Source organism: Ammospiza nelsoni, chromosome 7, assembly GCF_027579445.1.
Source record: "Ammospiza nelsoni isolate bAmmNel1 chromosome 7, bAmmNel1.pri, whole genome shotgun sequence".
NCBI lineage: Eukaryota > Metazoa > Chordata > Aves > Passeriformes > Passerellidae > Ammospiza > Ammospiza nelsoni.
The window spans coordinates 6,495,842-6,519,525 of record NC_080639.1 but is presented as its reverse complement, the minus strand read 5'-3'; the positions used below and the strand labels follow the sequence as shown (position 1 = coordinate 6,519,525).

General features: G+C 43.3%; 1 protein-coding gene across 1 annotated transcript in view; it reads left to right on the top strand.

Annotated features, from left to right (window-relative positions):
* The window catches only part of CPS1 (carbamoyl-phosphate synthase 1), a 95,504-nt gene that overhangs the window by 7,312 nt on the left and 64,508 nt on the right, over window positions 1-23,684 (top strand). The window contains exons 4-14 of the mRNA XM_059476069.1: window positions 3,313-3,422; window positions 7,197-7,341; window positions 7,912-8,001; window positions 8,403-8,459; window positions 10,747-10,839; window positions 15,468-15,557; window positions 17,064-17,192; window positions 17,752-17,858; window positions 18,917-19,058; window positions 21,638-21,715; window positions 23,241-23,339. Coding sequence (XP_059332052.1) covers window positions 3,313-3,422; window positions 7,197-7,341; window positions 7,912-8,001; window positions 8,403-8,459; window positions 10,747-10,839; window positions 15,468-15,557; window positions 17,064-17,192; window positions 17,752-17,858; window positions 18,917-19,058; window positions 21,638-21,715; window positions 23,241-23,339 — 1,140 coding nt within the window. The remainder of the gene's footprint in view (window positions 1-3,312; window positions 3,423-7,196; window positions 7,342-7,911; window positions 8,002-8,402; window positions 8,460-10,746; window positions 10,840-15,467; window positions 15,558-17,063; window positions 17,193-17,751; window positions 17,859-18,916; window positions 19,059-21,637; window positions 21,716-23,240; window positions 23,340-23,684) is intronic.

The following is a 23,684-nucleotide window of genomic DNA, read 5'->3' as shown; positions in this document are numbered from 1 at the left end:
ATGACAAAGAAATTAATGCAGTGCTTCTCCCCAAAAAACATCCTAAGTGTATCCCAAGACACTCATCTTGACTCATTCTTTTTTCTTTCCCTGTCTTCTCTCAATGTTAGCCAGAAACAAATGTGCCAGAGCCAAATCAGATAGATACAGACAATTATACACAGGGTTGGCAAAGAAAGTCTTGAGTGTTAGCCATGCCCAGATAGATTTCCAGCCTGTGATGGCACAGTACTCACAAGAACAGTAAGAATCAGTTTGATTTTTCTATCAAAGAGAAAATTACTCCTTTGTTGCTGGCTATTTGGTCTTGGGAGAGTGAAATGTAGCTCAGTCCTGGCACCAGCTTTTTGTTGTGGAAGGAATCTTGGAGCTCTTGGATTCTTCTCTGCTTCTGATGTGCCAGCTGTTCTGTAGCCAGCCAGATGTGAGCCAAGAAATGTGGCAGAGAAGCTGTGCTGTGTGGAATTGTACTGTAGATCTTCTGAGATTCTGCAGGTCTTTATCATCCACGTTTTAGATGGGAAAGGCTGCTACAGCAGGGAACTAACTGGAACTAATTTCATCTGCTTTCTTAAGGGGTTTTGGTTTTTCTTTTAAGTGCTTTCTTTACTTGATATGTGAAGTGGGACCTGAACTAGTTGACTCCTCAAGCTGCTTTGACAAAATACACAAAATCTGTCAATGTGACATCAGCATGACCCTTCCTGTTAGCCATCTTCATCCTCAAAGCTCTTGAAGAGTTCTGCAGCCTCTCTAGAGCACAGGGCCCTCTGCTGGAGGTGAAGCCACTGATGTGTAGGAAGAAGAAATCAGATTGCAAGTGAGATATCTGATATTGAGTGGGTGTGGTAGAAACAATTTAGTTGAGATTACAACAGAGATTTATCTGAGGCTATGTGGGGATGCTTTTGAGAAGGGTAAAGACAAAAGGACCTGATGGAAGCTCTGGGGGGTTGTTTATTTCTTGCTTGTTCTTTTTTTGGAAGGAAGTATTTCTCCCAACTGACCCCTGATTGAGCCAACAGGCTTTCTCTGTAGCCTGTAAATCACATTTCACCTTAAAAACAAAACTGAAAAAACAAGGTAGTCTGGCAGCTTAGGGATATGGTAACACCTCCACTGGAAATGTAAGCAAGAATAATTGCTTTGAGAATGCTCAATGAACCAACCACTTAATTAAGAATAATAAATCAAGGGAGGGAGGGAAAGACTTGAACATCTATCCCCTGCTATAGCTGAACTTGCAGGCAGGTTATGGTTGCTCAGGGACATTTTTCTCCATTACCTGAACACTGTGTAGGGGCTCTACTAGTATAATAAGGGCTTCTGTTCAACAGAAATGATTTCTGTGCTGTCTGGTTTAGAAGGGAGGTGGGCAGTGGTGGGAGGAAGGCTATGCAGATCCCTGCCAAGTACTTTAGTGAGTGTGAGGCTCTGCAGCTCACAGTGATTGCTCTGGGGTTTGGCCTTCAGCATTTAGAGGAATCTTAAATTTTCTGGTCATTCCACCATTGTGGGCTTTGTTTCCTGAAGGATTCTGCCGGGGTTTGTGGCCAGGACCACAGTTCAGGCAACTGCCCCAAGGTGTTCCCAGTGGTGGGAAGCCCACAACCTCATTTTAATTTGGTCTAAACCTAGGGGATTTAGCCACAAAAATTCTGTTTATAACTGGGGAGAGAGGAGATTTTGGTGTTGCTGACTAAACTGTCCAATGGTGTGGGAAGGTTCCAAAAGTTATGTCTAAGTCTTTGGAGAATGACTGGATGTTTGACATTAATGAGGAAAGAATGGCAAGGCTAAAAGCATCCCAAATGCACAGAATTCAATTACTTGGCATCTCAGTTTGATTTTTAGTGTATTTTGCAGTACATTAGTAATTGATCTGTGTGGTATTTGTAACTGCAGAGGGGCTCTAAATGAATGTTTGGTATGCTGGCTACAAAATGTTCAATACCAAGAATGAAATTTCTCCTTGCTGTGATTGTTCATCTGATTTACAGCTAATGGAAAGTAGCTCTCCAGCTCCTTTGTGCAGGAAATTGATCTTGATTTTTCTTTTCAAAATCCCAGTAAGAGGAATAGTTCTGTAAAAGAAACCAATATGAAGCTAAATCATGGTGAGAGCTGCTTCCTGTGGACATGCTTGGCACATTTCCTGTGGCACAACCCACTGGGATTTTTGCAGTGGTGATCACTCTGCCTGTGCCTAGGAGACAGCTGTGCTTACCTTCCAGAGGTGGAGGTTTATCAGGGTCCTGAAAGTCATAGTCCAAGTTCTTTTAGGCCAGGAATTCACTGCCAAATTTATTTACAGCTATGCTTACTCTTTCTCTTGCTCTGCATGTCACCAGTGATCCTGCTGAGGGAATCTCCTTACCCAGTCTGTCATTTCTGCTGTGCATGTAGTCATTATTTATTTGTCAGAAGTTAGAGTTTTCTGGTGGTTTCCCATCCAGTGCCTGGAAAGGGTAAGAGAGGTTTAGTTTCCAAGTGGGGCCAAAGAGGGTGGTACATTTAGTCTGATATGTGCAAAGTCCCAGATGTGACAATGAATCTCGTAAGGATTTCTGTAAAACTCACTCTGTCCTGCTTGCCTGGCTGTAAAATAGTGATGAAGCCTGTAAGGAATCCCTCAGTGTGGGACTCAGTTCTGCTGAACCCTCTCTGGAAGGGGAATGGTTTCCTCTAGGCTGCTTGTTTCATAGCTGCTGCTTCTTCTGGGACAATTTATGTCTATCCCTGAGGTAACTGAGACCATGTGTATCCATCTGATCCATGAGTTCCTCTGCTCCAGTGTCCTACAGCAGAATACACTGCTATTTTGAATTTTGCTGTCTGACACCAATTCAACTAAACACACACACCTATTTTTAGTGGCACCGCTGTATGGTTGCACCAGAAGTTAAGCACCTATCAAAGGTCAGAGCTGGATGAGCAGAATCAGCAGCAGGCCTTGAGCAAACATTGAGGAGGCAAGTGCTCCTTTCCCTGCAGGGTTATGATGTTGGTAAATTGCAAGATGTCATACGTGGAAAAAATGAACAAGGCATAGGGAAGGGTAATCCCACAGTAATAGCAGCATATGCTCTGCTTGCAGTGAGGTTTGCTAGCTCATTAGGATAACAATATTTCCTAAGAGAAAGTAAAAAGGCATCAGGCTGGTAAAAGAGGTAATGTCTTGGCAGCTGGGAGTGGGAGAAGGGCAGGAATACTTACAGTGCTAGGCATGAAAGGCAGGTATCCTAGGTGCTACCTGTACAAACATCAAACCTTTCCTCCTGTGTTTGAGTCTCTTCGTGTGCCTTTCTCTAGGTGCAGACAGCAAACTTGGTGCTGGAAGATGGGATGAAGATGAAGGGCTATTCCTTTGGCTATCCATGCTCCACAGCAGGGGAGGTCGTGTTCAACACAGGGCTCTCTGGGTAAGGCAACAGCAAATGGCATATGGGCATCAGTACTTCTCTGGAAGCTTGTTGAAGAGTGAAAGCTGCTTTTTCCAAGCTTGTAGGGTCCTGATTCAAGCAGGTATTTTTCTATATTTATTACCTTACCATATTATTCTATTTATTTTTCTATATATTCAGTATCTACTACATTGTGGTCCAGAGGTAGAGAGAGAGATAGAATGTCTCAGGCAGACCCCTTGTGCCAAAGCATTTGTGGTGATAAGCACCTTTAAAGGCTGACCCAATGATGATAATGAGATACAAAGGGTTCTGATCACTTCCTGCTGAATTGCTGGGTCAGAGCAGGGAAGCTGCTCTTCCTTCAGTGCCCAAGTCAGCTATAGAGGTTTGAAGCATCTGCAGCCTTCTTGGTAATGGAACTTGGGTTCTGAGTGCAAAATTCTTAAGCCCCAGGATGGTCATCTTTATGACCCATCTTTTATGTAATTTGTTGGCTCATACCACAGGTAAGGATGCTTTTGCATTCTGTGCCTTTCCAGCTAAAGGGCAGGATCAGATTCTTGCCTAACCTAGCGTGATTTTGTGTCCTCTTCAGTGGTAGAAAATTAGATTGGCAGCCAAATGCTGCCAGTGCTTTTCTTGGATTGCCTGAGCAGAGGAATGGGGCTTTTGGTAAGCACAGGGACATGTCCTTGGGGATTTAAGACCTCTCTGAAGTTGTTGATGCTTGAGCTTCTTTTGCAGTCATTCATAGCTGTCTTTGCTCATCTGCTCTGTGTTCCCCAAATTATGCTGTGCTTTGGAGATCTCAGTATTCACAGGTTGAGTTTTAAAATGATACCTTTGGTGAGAATGTTAAATTGCTGCAGAGGGGAATCAGTTTGCAGAGTTTTGTGTTAGGAGACAATTATTTAAGCATTTTGACAGCACTAATTACTGGCTGTGTTAATATACCTGCCAACAAGGCACTGTTTAATATAGATCAGAATGATGGAGGGCACCAGAGTTCTCTTCTCATTGATAGATTATGGGCCATAAATCCTGGCACATCACAAAAGTCAAGTAGGACCTGAAGGATTAATTTCCTCTCCACATGTTACTGTGGCAGTAGAAGTTGTGTTTGTTCATTGTCTAATCATTTGGAGAGGATGCTGTGACAGAGAGCTCTTCTGTGCTGGGCAGCATATGGGCATGGAGAAAACTGAAAATGTAAGGAAGCATCTTCAGAACCCCCTGTACAGAACATGACTTTGATTGATTCAGAGAGATGGAAAAGAAGAGTTTGCAGCATTGTTGCAGAACATAAAGGTGGCAAATTCCTCTACCAGTCCAGGGGTTGCTATCCATTGAAAGGAACCCTGTAGCTGTACCTCCTGCTCCTGATCACAGAGATCTGTGTATCCAGAGGATCCCAGCTGTCCCTTCTCCCTGACACAGGAAGTGGCTATGCCAGGGTGAAGGAGGTGCCCAGATTGCTGGGGCACGCAGCAGTTTCTCATGTTAGGGAGCAAGAGGTGAGTGCAGGGGTGCTGGTAAGCCTCAGACCTGCTTTCTGTGAAGTGGGGGTTTCTGGGTGCTGATTGGGGTCAGCATGGGCTGTCTGGGTGATTAATAAGCTGCTCTGCACTGTGTCTCCTCATCTGGACCCCCACATTCTGATTCATAGTATAGAAATGGGAGGCAAAGCACTTTATGTGCAGACAGCTCTCAGGCCTGAAGCAGCTGAAGCTTGCTGAAATGTTGACATGTTACTCTGGACTAGAAGGCCAAAAGCACTATTTTAGGGGTGAAATGTTAAATTTTTGATAGAAAAGCAAGAGGATGAACTTCTCAGAAGCATTTGCTGAAAAAAAAATAAACCTACTGGTGCAGCGATATGTTTGTCATAGAACAAAAAGAGGAGGTTTCAATTAAGAAAGAAGAGTTGCAACCCATAAAATGTCCCATGTTTGAAATGGCTTCATAAAGGTGTTTATCTCTAATATATGTGTGTTTCAAATGATGTTTTAGTGAGAGAATGGGTTGACAGGAGTTTACTGAAATCAGGCAGACTTCTGGGCAGGCACAGCAAGGGTTAGACCTTGCAGCACGTTTGGAGCTGGTGTTTCCATCTGCCCCTCTGTGCTCCACACAGCATTGTTGCTGCTTGAAGGGCATTGTCTGAGCTGTGCCTGCACACCCCACCCAGAGCCATGGCTCTCTGTCCTTGTTTGCTGATCACAAATGACATGCAAAGGTCAATGACATTACCTTTGTCAGTAACAAATAGTTTTTTGGAGGCATGACCACTTAGCTTGGAAGGAGAGAACAATGCCCAGCATGCCCATGCCATGTGCCTGGTACCTGCTGCAGTTTTGAGATCACACTGCACTTTGTGTGGTTGGTTACCTGCAGCTGCAAATATAGATTTGGACATCAGGAGAGGCTTACCTGAAAATATTTCCTGGCCGTTGTTTACTCAACCTGTCATTTCTCAGAGCTGGCTGGTGTGCTGTGTTGTCTATATCTGCCAGCAGCCAGTCCTGCTTTTGTGAAGATTTTCCCAATGTTTGACAATTAATCTTCTGGCAGTAAGTCTGGTGTTCCATAAAAATGTCTCTTGTGAATTGCTGATATCTGGTAGATGACTGGAGTTGCCAATTAGGTATTGTTTAAACAATAATGACAATAATTTATTATATTTTGTACAGGGCAGATTCATCCTGAAGTGTCTTTATGCATTTGGCTCAATATTTGTGGGGATAACTTTATCTGTTGCTAAATTGCAGGTGGTTTTGGGTTGAAAGACAATTATTTAAGGGAGATTTGCAAGAGTATACTACAGAATAAGGGAAAAAGTGAGGGACTGTTTGTTATTTTGGGGCTGAAGAACAGGAGCCTATAGATCACATTTACCCTGTTCCCCTATATGTGGTTGAAAGTGGGACCTACTAGGTGCAGAGATGATACTTTGTGGAATCCTAGATTTGCACCTCTGCTGCAGAAGAATGTTCCATTGTGCTTTTAGCTCTATCCTTGCTGAGAAGGGCATTCAGGTGCTTAACAAACTGCCAGGCTTCTGCTCTGGGACTAGTGATAGGACATATTTTGGGGCTGTGTGACCGGGGGGCAATGCTAAATCCCAAAGCTTTGTCTTCAACTTGCCTTCCGCAGGGATACACAACCCAGCTTCCAAGCACTTAGGAGTCTGGTCAGGTGAAATGGATGGTGCTTTGTGGCTGGGAACATGGAGATTGCCAGGGAGAAACTTCAGAAGTGGGACCATGGCAGGGTTGGTGGCAGAGAAGGACCCAGAGCAGTGATGACGAATCCCAAGGATTTGTCTATGTCCTCTCCCACAGAAAAGAGCAATTACAGCCTGAGCATCCCAAGACAAGCTCCAGAGTGTGGAGGGGACAAAGCCTGGGCAAGCAGCTCTGTTGTCTGCTGGCTTTTCAGCTGGAGCCTGCTGCTGCCACTGAGAGAGGAAAGCTCTTACAGCTCATGTAGTGCAAAGCACTGCCCAGGGAGATGCCAGGCCAAGCTGTTATCAGTGATACTCTGCAGGGCTTTTCTTAAATGAAACATGAGAAGCCAGTCTTTCCTTGTTCTCCATGTCAAATGTTTAACCACAAATGGCAAAGTCAGGGCATATTCACAGGTATGTTTGCTTTTATTCTGAGAATACCTTTACATGACCACCACTTCTGTCTTTTTGTCATGTGGGAATTCAGACCTGTCTTGTTTTCACTGGTTCTTTTGTGTTCCTTTTGACCAATGTACTTTTCTTCTTCTGCTGTTTCTTCCTAGATACACTGAAGCCTTGACAGATCCCAGCTACAAAGGACAGATTCTTACCCTGGCTAACCCCATAGCTGGGAATGGTGGAGTGCCTGACACAGCTGCTTTGGATGAAATGGGCCTCAGGAGATTTCTGGAATCTGATGGGATCAAGGTAATGGTGGGAGGAGCAGTGCTGATCAAAGGGTTGTGCCCAGCAGCCTGAGTTTACGGTCTCCCTTGTAGAAGAAATCAGTGATACTCAACCTTGTTTTTTTTCTTCTGGATATTGTCCTGTGGAGGAGTGGTGGCAAAAAATACTCTATCTTGATTTCTGTATTAAGCCAGGTGCCTTCTGGAAGTATCTGTTCTGAGGTCAAATAACTGTTTTATACACTAACTCCATTGAAAAATGGAGCTGACTTTTGAAATGAAAGCTTACCCAAAGGGGAAAAGTTTTCTTACTAAAAAAAAAAAAAATCAAAACAAAACATTTTGTCTTGTCTTAAATTTCCATTTTCTTTCTTTTGACAAGAAGTGTTTTGTTAGATCAGTGCAATTTGCAGCTTTGGTTACCAAGCCACAATCTTCTATGGATTTCCTGGTCAAAATGCCCAGGTACAGACATGAGCTAGCCTGAAGTCTGCCCATGATGTGGTTTATGGTGAACAAATAGTGCAAGTCGAAGGTACAGGATAAAGTACACTGATCCTACAGTGCAAAATTATGTTTCTTTTCTCTACAGGTTTCAGGTTTACTGGTGCAGGATTACAGCAATGAGTACAGCCACTGGCAGGCTACTAGGAGCCTGGGAGAGTGGTTGCAAGAAGAAAAGGTGAGCAGTCTAGATGTAACAACATGGTGAGAACTGACCTGGATGGAAAGATGAGCTCTTTTTGTGCTTTTTAGACTAAAAACTAGATTTTAACATCTCAGCTACTTATGAGTGGGTGTAAGGAGGAGAAGTGAAGAGCTGCAGTGAGGCAGCCTTGGCAAGGCTGCTGCTGAGAGCCTGAGCTCCTAACACAGGGGCAGGCTGGATGTGGCTGTGAGCAGCCTGCTCTAGTGGAAGGTGTCCCTGTCCATGGCAGGGCTTGGAATGACAGGAGTTTAAAATCTGCCAAACCAAACTGTTCTATGATTCTGTGACATGTTCTCCTAAAGGTGATCTGGCTGCTGTCTTCTTTCCATTTTTTTAGCTGCTTGTTCTCTAACTTGTCCTTGGGTTTTCTTCAGGTGCCTGCACTGTATGGGATTGATACCAGGATGTTGTCCAAGTTAATTCGTGACAAGGTATGATCTGCTTCCCTTGATCCAGTTGCATTAACCTTGCTGGGCCCTTTCCAATCCTGGAGTAGCAATGGTGCTGCTGGGCTGCCTTGCCTTCAGGTCAGATCCATGTGCTCTTCCAAAGGCTTCAGTGCTGCTGGGCAATGCTCTGATCCCAAGGAGCCCCCTCTCCCTGGCTCTGCTCTGGGTTTCCTGTCCTGCACAAGTGAGCCAGCATGAGATGATGTGAATGAAAGGCCCTCAGGGAGTGTCAAACACAACTCAGAAACAGTCAGAGCAACAAGTCTGTGAGATATTGTGGATATTCATTCACAGACAGTGGCACCTTTGGTCAGTGGAAATTCTCCTGCCCCTCTGAGACAGAGGAATGCCTGCAGTCATCCAAGATGTATTCTTAACCTGGTTTTCTTTGGCTGAAGCCTGCTATTATTTTCAATAGTCATTACTTTTCTCTGTTTTCCAAGAGCTGACAATTGAAGGTCATGGGTAGGATTGTGTTATGGAGTGAAGGTTAATGTGAAGGTACACTTCACACTGGCTGAAATGGTGATCAAAGCCAGTCTGAATGTAAATTTGCCTTGGAGGGCTTTCTTTTCTAATAGATTATTTGAAGCTGCTCTTTTCTTTAGATGATCAGTTTTCAGTCTGCAGCCCAACCCTATGCCCCCTTTCATTCCACAGCACAAGACAGGAATGGTCCAGCTTGAATAAAGGAATATTTGTAGAAATGAATTCTATTAGGAAGATGTGACATTGTCCTGCTCTTACAGATAGCATACAAGTGCAATTTAATACAATAGAAAATGGCAATGTATTTTCTGCTTTCTTAAGACATAATAGATCACCATTCCTTTTATCCAAAGTTAATACTTTCAGTGTTTGTCCTGTAACTTAGCAGTGTATGGTAGTGAGTCATTATACCGTGACTTTGGGTGGTATTGATGTATGGCTCTTAAAAAAGTGCATAATGTCACCTCTTCACCCAGTTCTCCCAGGCTGAAAAAAAAATTACTTAGTATTTCACTCTCTGTCTCTATAAAAACTGGGGGTGAGAACAGGGCCTCCTTATGGTACATGCAAAAATAAGCAGTGACTTGTTAAACTGGACTGGAAGTAAATGCAGGGCACCATTTGGCTGAGAACAAGGAGCTTTGTCACCAGCATTTGTGGAAACTCACTGCATGGTGGCACTCAGAACCATGGCTCTCAAGCGCCACTCAGGACCCTCATTTCCAAGAACAGGACTGGCTGAAGATGATGATGATTTTCTTTTGCTTCATGTAGAGCAGCTTTTGGTGTAAGAAAGAAGACATAGCCACTGTTAGGGGCAAAACTCTGTCCTCAAAACTTGCCCTTATTAGTGTGCATGGCAGTGCAAGATATTGGCTGTTGCTTGCCCTAGAGAAAGGCAAGGATACTTCAGGTATGGAAAGCCAGGGAAGTATCTCAAAGGAGAATCACTAAATCCAAGGAGCAATCCCAGTGTGAATACTGATGTCATATCCACAGAGCAAGCTGGGTTTAACATGTTTGATCATGAAATTGGGATGTGAGAAATTTACCACAAAACATTGATTCCTCTATTTTACTTCCCCCTTCCATCCTTGAAAAGTTCTGTAGTGCACACCCTGTTCCCATGCTGAGAAGAGGTTAACCCTAGATTAATCCCATTTACTAACCCTAGATTAATCCCACTTACCTCAGGAGTGGGGCAAAGCCAAAGTAGGGATTCTTTTTCCAGTGAGAAGAACAAGTGTCCTAGCTTCTGCCAGGACAGAGCAGGGCTTGCTAGAGGTGATTTTTATTTGTAACAGTTTATTCAGAAAACAGCTGGGCTGACCTGCCTCCTACGTAGCTTTGCCTTACACCAGTTCTGCTGCCTTGTAGCTGTCCACAGGAGGCAGCTGAAAACCTCACAGTGGGCTCCTAAAACCAAAAAATCTTCAAACTGCTTTGTGGGTTACCCCCAGATCTATGTGACAGTTATGTGGGGATCTGAATTCTGATCTTCTTGGAAGACAACTCAATTTCATGTCACAACACAGCTTGCCAGACTGCCTATTAACAAATATTACTGCTGATAATGTCTCTCCCCTCAAGGAAGGGGTTTAAACAGTTTTTTTATGCCAAGGAAGGCTCATAAACCTCTGAAAATGCTAAAAAAGGTTATAAACTGCCAAAACCCCATATTTAAACAGCTGTTCTGGTTGCTGGGCCTGTCAACACCTCATCCCAGTGTTCACAGCTTCTCCTTTGCTTATGCTTTGTTTTTTCTGGTGTATTTCCACAGGGCACAGTACTTGGGAAGATTGAGTTTGAAGGTCAACCCATGGAATTTGTAGACCCAAATAAGCAAAACTTAATTGCAGAAGTTTCAACAAAGGTAAGAAGTTTTTCCATAGTATTAGGGCTGTACACTCCAGGTAGTAACTGCTCCTCATTTGCTCTGGGGATCAACCAGCATTTCTAAACAAACAATTTGGAGATGTTTTTTAAACCATGCACCTTTCTAGATCTTTGATGGACTGTTTTCTCAATATCCCCATGACTCCTTAGGTGCAGTGTTGAGGTGTAATTTTGTTGGGGTGGAGATAAAAAATGGTTTGTATTGAGCTGAATGTGATCTGAATCTGATCAGAGGACTCTGTGTTATAAAGACAGAAATATTGGGGATACAGTTAGACCTGGTATATGGTGGATGTTTTGAAACATAAAAAGAATTGATAAAAAGAATGGTTGCTTTCCTTAAAAAAAAATTTAGGAAACGTCACAATATCATTTGATAATCTGTGTTGAGGTGTGATTTTGTTGGGGTGATTCCAGAAGAGATTTCTAGATGTCAAAACTGGACCCCATTAGGAATCTCCTCCTTCTAATAGTACTGGAATTAGCTGCTGTTCTTAGATCTGAACAGACTGCAGTGAAGTTTTTAATTTGGTAGCTGGGCATGCAAACAGTGTTCAACTACAAGCTGAGTAGAATGTTAGAAATCATGGGGATGTGTAGGCACACAGTTTGTGGTGATTGGGAGTGGGGCTGGCCCAGCCTCATCCCCAGTGGGCACAGCTGTGCAGGACAGGTGAATGCTGTTGAAGGGAACGAGCCATGGAGTGCCCAGGGGCACTGACCAACCACCAAAGGGAACAGAGGGCACACAGGTGCAGGGCAGCAACAGCAGGGGATAAAAGGCTGGGCTGAAGGACAAGAAGGGCAGATGCTTGCAGCCTGCTGAGGTGCCCTGGTGTTACTGTGTGTGGGTTGAAGCTTTCTGAAATTGTGTGGTGACACTCTGTGTGTAGAGGCTGTCTCAACTGTGACATGTGCTGTGACAGGGATGTAGGAAACCAAGCCCATACTGAAAAATAGTAACTGTTCTTGTACCAATGCAAGTCCCAATGTCTTAAATTGTGACCCTTTTGGGGGTTTAACTGGGGGATAAGGAGTGCCCTGGATGCTTAATCCCATTAAGAAGTGAGCACTGAGTGTATGAGTCCCTTTTGCAAATTCCATGCTTGTTATGGTGTTTGCACTTCCCTCAAGATTAGTGAGGCTCTGGAAGAGCTCTGCAAATAGTTGCTTGTGTACTGTTCTGGACACAAGCCAGTGTGTTCATGGTGTGGGTGAAAAGCAGTCCTGAACAGGATGGTCAGCAAGCAAGGGGGAGTTTGAAGCACTCTCCATCTCAAAATCTTGGATTTACAGTAGTAACTGGCATCCTGGGATGCCACTGCAATACAAAGGCTGCCTTGCAAATCTCACCCAACTCATGCCGGCACCTCCACTGTGTTTTGAGTCAGGGTGCTACACAAGAAGGATGGCAATTGCTTACTGAGGTTGTGATCTAGGATGGCAAGGTGCAGGTGGAGCCATTTTGTGTCAGTAAATCTCAGAAACAGGTAAGATTGCTGATGCTAAACTCTGCAATTACTAAGACAGAATTACTGTCAAGATGCTGAAAATAGCTTATTAAAGGGAGATACAATAAGATTAACAGCACTTTGGCATCTTGTTATGTTTATAACTTCATTTTATAGGCTTAAAAAACAACTTCACATATAAAGCTGTAAATGAGGTAAGCTGTTTAATGTTGGCAATTACTGGACATGATAATCCATCTGTTGCCAAATGGTGATTTTTATGTAAATCAGCATACAGTATGATCTGGAATCTGCTTATCTATTGTACACTAGGAGTGACTGATTTTCTTATTATATCCTACCCACCCTCTGCCACCTTGATTAAATGTTAGTGATACAGACTGTGCTTGCTAACATTGCCTACCCAGGGCAAGGAGTGTGGAAAACTGCCAGTGTTCTGCAAGCACTCTTGTTGGAGATTTTTTTTGGTGCATGTGATCTTCAGGGTTGCAGAGCAGATGAGAAATAGGCAACCAGTCCAAACTAAAATATCACATCATACATGCAGGTCCATGTCCTGCTTTTGTTCTCAGCACTAGTACTAGCAGGAGCTTTTATTCTCCCTAACCACTAGTTTGCAGCTCTCTCACATAATCCTTACAGACTGGGACAGTTTTTATGGGCTGTGCTGTGAACAGGTGAGGGAAATCCTCTGGCTTTAGAAGGAATGGGTTTTAACAGTGCTCTGATCCAGCTCCCAGTCTAGTTTCTGGGCCAGATGCAGGGGACAGGTCAGGTCTCTGCAGGACAGTGTGACAAGTGGGTTGTGGAGACATCAACATCTGAAATCAGTCTTGCTGCTGAAGGAAGTGTTGTAACAAATCATAGCTAATTAATTTGAGTAAAAAGAGTTTTGAAAGTAAGGTTAATTGAAGTACTTGAAGTAGTGTTGTCCCACAACTCCCTCTGGTCATGAGAACAACTAAGGAGAACCTTTGAAGGAGGTCTTTGCTTCATAATATTTTGTTATTTTTTTCAATTGAGGGATCTTCAAAAGCCCCTTTTGAAAAGGACAGTGAATTTTCTTAGGGGTCTCTGACACAGAACACTAAAATGGTTTCTGTGAGAACTGAACACCTTAATGTTCTTGGGATTTTTGAAACCCACCACCCAGCAGCTTGAAGGACAGCAGGTGGAGGACCCATAAAATCCCTGTGGAGTGATACAGTTCCACTATGGACTGCTGGAACCTGAATCTGCTTATGTGCAACTCCCTTTTCTTTATCCTTTTCAGGGTGTGAAGCAGTAAGGTGTCCTTGAGTTACAGGCCTAGAGAGGAATTATTTTGTGTGAATAAAACAGGAGAACAGCAGCTGACAGGCTATGGAGTTTTAGAGTTATACTCTAAAGCAGTACAGGATCTGAAAAATATAAAAGCTGAATCCTAAGGCATCACTAGAAACCTCTGCATTTCAATCTCTGCAAAGATAAAAGTTCAAACAAGAACTGAGTTAGTGTAACACATGGGGAGGAGTTGCAATATTCTGTTAACAAACTTCATCTTGAATTATCTGCTGAGGGGATGTCTTTCCTTCTGGCTGGCCATATTTCTCCTTTTAAAAATTCAGTTTGTCACCCTGCACCAGCCGTATTGGACATGGATTTTAGTATCTTTTTATAAGGAGGTCCAGATGTGAGATACAGATGCCAGGGAAGCAGATTAAAAGGGAAGTACTTGGTGTAAGAGAGGAAAAAAACCTTGTTTTTTCCATGATGCCCAAGAGAAAAGCCACTTTGGGCAAAATACATTTGTCAATATCAGCTTTCAGAAGCTGAGTGTAACTGAAGGTAAACACAGGGTTTGTTTTTAGGAGGAAGAAGGCAGCCTTATGTGCTTATTGATGAATAACATCAATAACTACTGCCTCTAGTCATGTAGCAAGTAAAATAATTCAGCAGGCTTCAGAAAGAAGCTGTCCATAAATAACTTTACATTAGTGCTAGAGCTGTCTGACAATGGCACAGTACCAAGGCCATATAAAATATATTGGTTTGACTTCACTTTCTCCCATTCTGGCTGTGACCAGTAGATAACTGGGTGTACAAAGCATGGTGGTCCAGATTTGGGACTGGTGACAGTTTGTTTTGTGGAATGGGTTAAGGAACAGCAGCTGGAAGAGAAGTTGTGAGATAAAACTGGCAGATCCATATGGAACATGTGCACAGAAAGTCACTCCCAGCTGTCCCCAGCTGTGCTGTGCTTTGCTCTGACTGGGACTGGAGGGCTGGTGTGGTGTTTCATGTGATGGAGCTGTGGCTTTGCTCCCCTGGCATCAGCACAGGCTGACTGCACTTCAGCTGAAAATCTCTCACTGGTATCTGGCCTGTTTCTCTTGGGTTGCCATAATCTGTGAGAGCTGGCTTTTTGCTTCACTGCTAATGAGGTGACACACAGGAAAAAAGCTTGTCATGAGCTATTGAAACAAGTGATTGCTTAGGAATTGCATGAGTGCTGTTGATGCCTTAAGGAGCTGGAGCAGAGGCTAGATAGAGTTCAGAGGAATAAAGTGGATATTTGTTGAAGTGCCTTCAGAGGCCACACCCTGGCACACCCTGCCCAGTTGGCTCCAAGATGGAAGCAAAAGAGGGCTTGGTCATGAGATCTTGCATTTTGATGAGTTTTAGTCCATTTGCATACAGGAGTTAACTTTACAATTAATGGCTTCAAATGATGAAGTTTCATCCTCCTTGCTTGCTTGCCCACCCTCCTTTTTTGCGTTGTTTATACTTTGGGCCTGAAGTTTGGAGAGATTTTCCTTGAGTCTCCAGCTAGAATAGGATTGTTTTGTCTTCACCACCCTGTGAAAAAATCCTAGAAACGCTTTATATAAAGCTAAAAGTGCACACCAAAACAACAACAAAAAAAAAACTTAAAAAACCTGAGGTATCACTGCAATCAACAATATATAAAACAGCATTCTAACTTCTGCTTTCACAGAAAGATAAAGAAAGCACTAATGTCTACAATATTCCTGGAGATTTCCACATAAATTAAGTACCAGTTGCTCACATGGGTGAAAAGTTTTTCTGCTGCTCATCTTCTCTGTGTTTTGGGGGACATTTGTCATTTACAACATGGTCTATCTTTTTATAGGAAGTCAAGATTTATGGCAGAGGGAATCCAATTAAAGTTGTGGCTGTTGACTGTGGGTTGAAGCACAACGTTATCCGTCTGCTGGTAAAGGTGGGTCAGTGCTTGATGTCCCTTGTCACTTGATTTGCTTTGGCAAGAGCCTCACTTGTACTCACAAGTCTTCCTTCCACCTGGACACATTCATTTTAAAACTAGTTGTCTTCCTGAAGTGAGACACAATTTTTAGGATGAATTTTATGCACTGAGAGGTGTTTTCTGCATTTGGTACAATGCATTGAGGGGATAAGGAAGAGGACCTGTGCAGCAACCTCTCACCATGGGAAGAACCCCAAAAGATGAGTTTTCAAAAAATGAGGCACAGTTTCTCCAAAGAACAACAAAGGAATATTACCGCGCCTGAGTGGGCGCAGCTGGTGAGAGAGAGACGGTGAATCTTGTTTCTTGAATCAGAAGGCTTGATTTATTAATATATGATATAATACATTATTACTATACTAATAGAATATAGAGAGAGGTTTTGCAGAGCAGCTGGGCTAGCTAGGAAGAGATAGAAAAGAATCCACAACAAAGCTGTGGCCAAGGACTCAGTCCCCTGGCTTGCACTGGTGATTGGCCCTTAATTATAAACATAAAACATGAACCAATCACCAATCAAAATAGGTGCCCCTGTTGCATTCCCCAGCAGCTGATAATAATTGTTTACCTTGTCTTCAGAGGCCTCTGGCCTCCCGAAGACACAGAAATCCGAAAGAAAGGATTTCTGTGGAGAAATGTCTGCGACAAAGGAAGATGAAGCCAACATTGCATTTTCCTCCCCATATATTTATTTTAAACAGTGATGGTGGTGGATGGTTGAAACAGGCCCAAAGTACATGTGGAATGTTCATAATTGAAGATATTAAAAACTCAGCTTCCCTAGGCCCTCAGCAACCTGCCTTAAAGTGGAAATTACCCCTGCTTTGTGCAGGGATTGGACCTGATGGCCTCATGAGACTCATGCATACCAAGTTATTCTTTATTCTAGAATTCTGTGAAAAGCTTTTTCTGTTTTTAGCACAGTGGTGTAGCAGTTCTTGCTTCTTTAGCCACACAGGAGGACAGAAGGCAATGTCCTCATATTTTCTAGATGCACAGGATTTCCCTGATTCAATTTTTTAAATTAATATGGATGTTTGTCAGTTTTGATGTTAGGACTGCTTCTGGCATGCCATAGAGCAAGACTATGAAGCCCTAATTCAGCAGTTAGGATGAAAGCACTGTGTAAAAGTGAACATATGTTACATGTGTGCATGCACACTTATTTTGCTTTCCATCAGTAAGTTTTGATCTCATCAGTGAATTTCAGAGTCATTTGACAAACACTGAGGTGGCTCCAAGGGGCCAAGTCTGTCAGTTTTGTGACAGTAATATGGTCAGGTTATGGAGAGAAGCTGATCATGGGAAAAGGAGATAACTGATGACTGAAATACAAGTTCAGGCTCTGGGACGCGAGAGCTTAAGAAAAGCCTCCTTACAAAAATTTGTTTCCCTCCTCCCTTCATTTCTGACTTCCTTACTTTTTTTTTTTTTTTCCTGGGTTGGTTTGTTTGTTTTTAGCGAGGTGCAGAAGTGCATTTGGTTCCATGGGACCATGATTTCACTGCCATGGATTATGATGGACTCATAATTTCTGGAGGTCCAGGGGATCCCATGAAGGCCCAGGAAGTGATTCAAAATGTCAGAAAGGTACAGTGCAATGCCTATAGGCTGATTGTACTTTTTAATTTGCTTTTTTTTCAAGTGCTTGAAGTAGCAGTTGGTTGTACTAACCTGTTATGGGACAAATGTTATTCAGACATTACAGCTGCCTGGAATATTCCTCATCTTGGTCTGGTGGGATTTGTCTCCAGCCCAATCGTTACTACAAGGCTTTACAGACCTTGGTGAGCAATACATGGCAAACATGGTGACCACAATTACCATACCAGTGCCTTGAAGTACCCTGTGCTCTTTCATGTCCTCTTAGGAAAGGACAACACTGGTTTCAGAGCTCCCACTTGGAATAATGTCATGCACTAAATGTCTGTAATGCAGTGTTATGCTTATTCCCTGTGAGTAGTTTGACACCAAGCTGTGCTCTGAGGCTTTTTCTCTGAACCAGAGGAAAGGAGGAAACTTTCCTTCATAGGCTGCTGCCACCCTGGCATTGAGCTTTTTCCCAAGTCTGTGAGGAAATTGGCATGGTTTATGCTGGAATTGCTGGACAGAGACACTCCACTATCTGTTGAAAACCTTTTCATTTTAGGTCCTGGAGAGCAATCGCCCAGAGCCCCTGTTTGGAATTAGCATGGGGCATCTAATCACTGGAATAGCAGCTGGAGCCACTTCCTACAAGATGCAGATGGCCAACAGGTGAGGCAGCTCAGCTCTGGAAAGGGCTATGGAACAGCAGTGCTCTGCTGCTGAGCTGCCTTAGGAGCAGCTGGCATCTCAGTAACATTGCCACTTCCTCCCAGCCATTCTCCTTGCCTTTCATTTAAACTGCTGACTTGGTTTGAACAGACAGGTTTCTGCTAAGGAAGGCAGGAACCTCCCCTGAAATGGAAAATGTAAACCCCCTCCCTCCAAATTACTATAGTTTTGAAAATAAGAGGCTCTCAGGCAAAGATATGGGAGTAGGAATAACAGCTCTTTACTAGGAAGAATAAAAATACAAATGTAATAGTACAAACAACAAAAAAACCCACAGCCAGAGTCAGAACAGGCCCTGACCCCCCGTGGGTCAGGGTGGTGGCACAGTCCCATCCCATGGTGGCCCAGCCCTCCTGCAGTGCCAGCTGTGGTTCTGCTGGAGCAGGGATCCTGCACAAGGGGGGAGTTTTCCTCTGAAGCTCCAGGACTGCTGGAGATGGGCCTGGGCTCCCTCTGGGAATGCAGGGGAGCAGAAAGCTGCTCCTCTGGGAATGCAGTGGGCAAAGGCTGCTGTGCTGTTCCAAACCTCAGATTGTATCCAGGTAGGAATGCTTGGCTCCTCCCCTGGGCAGAGCATCTCCCAATGGGATGATGGAATTTTATCAGCCATGCAGGGACACTCAGCCATGAACAGCAGAGATCTCCTGGAGGGAGGATGGGTGTGGAAGAGATAAAGAAAACTGCCCAATGAACAGAAGAGAACTGCCCCACCTCTGACAGATGGGTAATAGAATACACACATTGTCTTTCAATCCAGGACAACTGCCATGTGATGCTCTGCTTTTTTTGAGTGTTTTTGAAAGTATTTGCTGTAATCTATCCCTATGAAGTTGAAGAATATCAATGTTTCTCCTAGGATTTATAATTTTGAGATTGGCTGCCAGTATTTTAAGGCTACTATTGAACTGTTATGTATAGTCCCACAGTTACCAGCTTCTCCTAATTGTGGCACTTGAACACATTTGGCACTTGTGTCGTCTGATCCCTTTTTCTTGCAGAGGCCAGAACCAGCCTGTCCTGAATGCAGTGAGTGGCCAGGCTGTGATCACTGCTCAGAACCACGGCTATGCCATCAATGGCTCCTCCCTCCCTCCTGGCTGGAAGCCTCTCTTTGTGAATGCCAATGACCACACCAACGAGGTGAGCTCTGCACAGAGAAGCCCCTATTTCACCTGTGTGAGCCTGCTCTCACATTATCACGGCTAAATTTGTTGATTTGACTGTCTGCTTTACTTGGAGCCCTGCTTTACAGCTGGAGTAAGATGGGTACCCCACTGTACCAGCCCCATGGCACTGGATTGCAACACTGACTTTATCATTTCCCTCAAGAGAAGCCTTTTTAATTTCCATGATTTCCCTACTGCTGGTGTTGCTCACTTCACTACCCTTCATGGTATTTTAGGGGTCCCCTGTTGTGGTGGAGAAAGATGAATCTGACTCCATGTTCTTAGAAGGCTAATTTATTATTTTATGATATTATATTAAAGAATGCTATACTAAAACTATAGTAAAGACTAGAGAAAGAATCCTTACAGAAGGCTTAACAAGATACTAATGAAAAACCAGAGTCCTGACACAGCCTGACTGTGACTGGTCATAAAGTAAAAACAATTCACATGTTGGACGAATAATCTCCAAACCACATTCCAAAGCAGCAAAACACAGGAGAAGCAAATGAGATAATATTGTTTTCCTTTTCTCTGAGGCTTCTTAGCTTCCCAGGAGAAGAAATCCTGGCAAAGGGATTTTTCCAGAACATAAAATATGACAGTGACAACCATTCTCTTAGGGTTTGTGCCACAGCAGTGCAAACCTCTGTCACCAGTTAGTTGTGCTGTTTCTGTGCTTCCCAGCGCAGAAAAGGGATATCATTGCTATCTGATTTGGTCTATTATTGAAAATATAATTCCAATTACTAAAGTCATGAGGAAGAGGGGCTGCCCCCAGAGAATAGCTTACATGATCCAAGATAAAAGCCCAATGTCAAGTGACATCCCTCTGAGATCTCAGGCTTCTAATTGCCCACATCAAATCTTTTCCATGATGCCCAGTGTTGTGCAAGTTTGTAAAATCTTGTTAGTTATCATGAAATCAATGAGAAGAAGGTATTTTCAAAAGCAGTTTCCCTCATGGAAATATGCTTCTCTCCCTTGTTTTGTATGAATGCTCACTATCAAGTCTGGCAGATTGAACAGTGCTGTTCTGAGCTAGCCATCTGATGATTGTTGCGTAAGTTTGGTTTGTCATTTGCTGTTTTCTTTATCCTTACAGAAGGATATCTAAACACAGAAAGGTATCTAAACATAGACAAATCTTACCAAACAAAACATTGATGAAAAAAAATTTTACAACTGTTCAGCTCAACTTTTGAAATGAGTTTATTTTCACTGTGTTGGCAAACTAAACCATTCATTCCCAAGCCTTTCATGTTTGCTTTAGCTGGAATTTGGAGACAAAGGTGCTAAGGTTGGACAGGAATCTTATGGATCTAGTAGAATGATGTTCATTCATGTGAGCTAAAAAAAGACATTTCTGTGAGCCCCAAAGCAGCAACATTCTCCTAAACCTTCATAGGTGGGGAGGGACAAGGACTGTGTTGGTTTAGCATGCAAAAACAGGGTCAGGGCTGGGATACTCTGTCATGTGGAGTCTGTTTCATTTCTCAGCTTGAAAACAAAAGCATTTTTTGGGTCTGACCTGACCTATCACAGCTAGACAGGGCCAGCACAGGTTTCCAAATACTGACAAGGCACGGAGTGAAGATTCTAAAAAGTTCTTAAATACATTTTTTATGCTTTTACATTTAAAAAAATTTTACATACATTTGTATGTAACTGCAAGGAACACAAGCATTCAGGTAAAATGTGACAGACTGATGGGATTCTTTACTCTGAGAGCAGAAATTCATGGCATAATGTTGTGGTCAGTAGCTCATCTCTCATCCCTGTCCTATCCTGGCATCCCAGCCTGAAGCTCTGGATGGCACTGTGGCTCTATGTGAGACTGTTTGGGCTCCTTTGTCCATTCCTAAGGGAAACAGGTTGTATCAGGGCTGCTTTTCCCTGAATTTCCTCTTGAGGAACTTCCCTACCCCTGTCTGGAATTGGGAACCATGAGCAATGACACCTACAGGGTGCTCTCCCAGTGGATTTTGCTTCTTGGTGCTATCAGGCCACACAAATTAGAAATCATTTTTTCCTGGCTCCAACTGAAACTACAAACACAGTCTCTAAACGCAGTTTAGGTCCTTCATAGCTGTTGTTTGTCCACAACAGTGGTCCCCTTCATCACTCTGCCCAACCCCATGTCAGCATTTAATGTTAATTATGGTAATCAGGAGTGTGACCAAAATTTTTTCTATGACAGAACCAATCAGCTTGGGATGGTTAAACCACTCATTGTCCCAGGTGATCTTTTCTTGCCAGGTATGTTTTTCTTCTCTGCCTAGCTGCTCTGTGAGATGCTTACAGCTTATCAGAGTTTGGTGTTGCATTGAAAGCTCTGTCTCCACTTGTCCCCCCAGTCCATGGACAGCTGGGCCTTGCACAGGCCCTGCAGGGTAAACAGCAGAGCAGGAGGCTGGGAATGAAATGTCAATTTGACAGCCCCTAGAAACTCATCAGTCCTTTGGCCTTCAGTGCTTGCAGGGATAAGGTGTGGCTTTCTGTTCACTTGCTTGTCAGGAGGTGTCACTAAGAGAGTCCCTTTTATTCCTGCAGGGAATTATGCATGAGACCAGATCGATTTTCACAGTGCAGTTCTATCCAGATGCAAATCCTGGGCCCAGGGACACAGAGGTAATGTATGGGGATGATCTGGGCTTGCTTTCTGATGGCATTGTGAGTGCAGGTGTTTATCAGCTGCTGTACCAGTTGGTGATGGCCCTAAATCTTGGGTCTGGAATGTCAGGATCCCAGTCATGCACAGGCTTGTGTCTGCTTAGCTTGATCTGGAGCTAATTACAATCAGCAGCAAGAGCTCTATTGACTTCTTAGTGCTTTGGATCAGTGATTCCATTCATATCATGTGTATGTATTGAGTCCTGCTGGGATTATCTGTGTTGCAAGTTACTAAAGTGCTTAAGCCTTTGCAGGATCAGGCTGAAATCTCTTGCAAAAGAGACTGCAAAAGGAATAGGATTTTATCTTAAATGTAAAAAAATACTAGCCAGATGCTTTGTAATAAAATCATTAACTTTCTAATATACTTTAGTTCCACTTTCAAATTTTATAATTACTGTAGAGTTATGTAAATGGATTCATACTTCCTCACTCTGGTTCTCCTAAGTGAAATGAAATTTTAATCCCCCATCTGTGACTTCACACAAATTTTGTAACAACTGGTTGCATAGTCACAGAATATGACTAAGCAGCATCAGGGGATGTGGAAGACAGAGGAAGCATGTCTGAACATAAATAAACTATTTAGCATTTCCTGAGAGACAAAGATGGAAGAATACCTAGAAATGCTTATGTTAATCTTAATTTGATGATGTTGATTAAATCTGCAAGTAAATCTCTTGATATCAGGAACTTTTATAGCAATCTGATTGACTAGTGTATATCAGAGAACTCCAAAACTCAGCTGTGTTACTCCAAGTCTGTGCACTCCCACTGCTGGGATGGTTTGATGAGATAGAGCCTGTCCTAACAGGCTTGCAGGACCCATCCATACTCCTTCCACAGGTAATTCCTAGCAGTCAGCCAGCCTCAGGGCTGTGTGGCAGAAACCTGGCAGGTGTGGGGTGGATTGGAAGCCTGTCCCACTGCCTGTGGCTGCCTGATCCCACTGAGGGTCCTGCTGCCTGCCCTGCCTGATGGAGAGCCCTTTTCTGGGACCTCCTCTGGAAGGACAACACTGATTTTGCACAACTCATGTTTAGCTATCCCTTCTCAAGACTCTGCTGTCCAGTAGGCACCATTCCAGATGGTTCCCTGAGCTAGTTCAGTGTGTGCTCCTCTGTGTTTTAACTTTTGGTTCCCTGAGCCAGTTCAGTGTGTGCTCCTCTGTGTTTTAGCTTTTGGTGCACATTCACTCCTTGCACTGGCAGCTACAGAGAAGCAGAGCACACAGGCATGATTGATGTGTGTTTTCTTCCTGATTATGACCTCACTTTCTTGAATGCAGCTTTGTCAGATATGTCAAAGTTGTTATATAAATTTCAAATAATGATTTCCTCTCTGAGATGGTGTAAATATGCCTGCTGAAGGCAGCAGAGCAGAGCTGATTGCCTGAATTCACAAATGGCCTGGTTTTTCCTTCTTTGCTTGGTATATCTTGAGTTCAGCTTTGACAGTAAATACATGTGTTTGTTTTTCCTAGTTCCTATTTGATTCATTTATTTCCCTGGTTAAGAGAGGGAAAGGCACCACCATTCCCTCGGTCCTTCCCAAGGCTGGAGTGACAGCTTCTAGAGTGGAGGTCAGTGTACAGATATTTTCATGCCTGTCAGTGAGCCTGGGAGCAAGTTAATTCCTACTAAACCCACAGAATGAAATAGCACATGGAAGTTAAAGGAGGCTTCTCTTATAAAAGTCCTGACAGCTGCTTATCTCACAGTCATCTGGCCTCTCTTGTGTTATTAACTCTCTTTTCTTTGAAAGAGTTTTAAGTTCTGATGTTTCATGTATTTTCTTTGCAGTTCTCCTGAGAGAGGTGCTCTCATAGCAGTATAATGAGGTGCCCTGGGATAATCTGGCCATGACATTTCATGCCAGCAGTATAATGTTGGTGCTTGGTTGCTTAGCAAATAAGTCTGAAATTCCT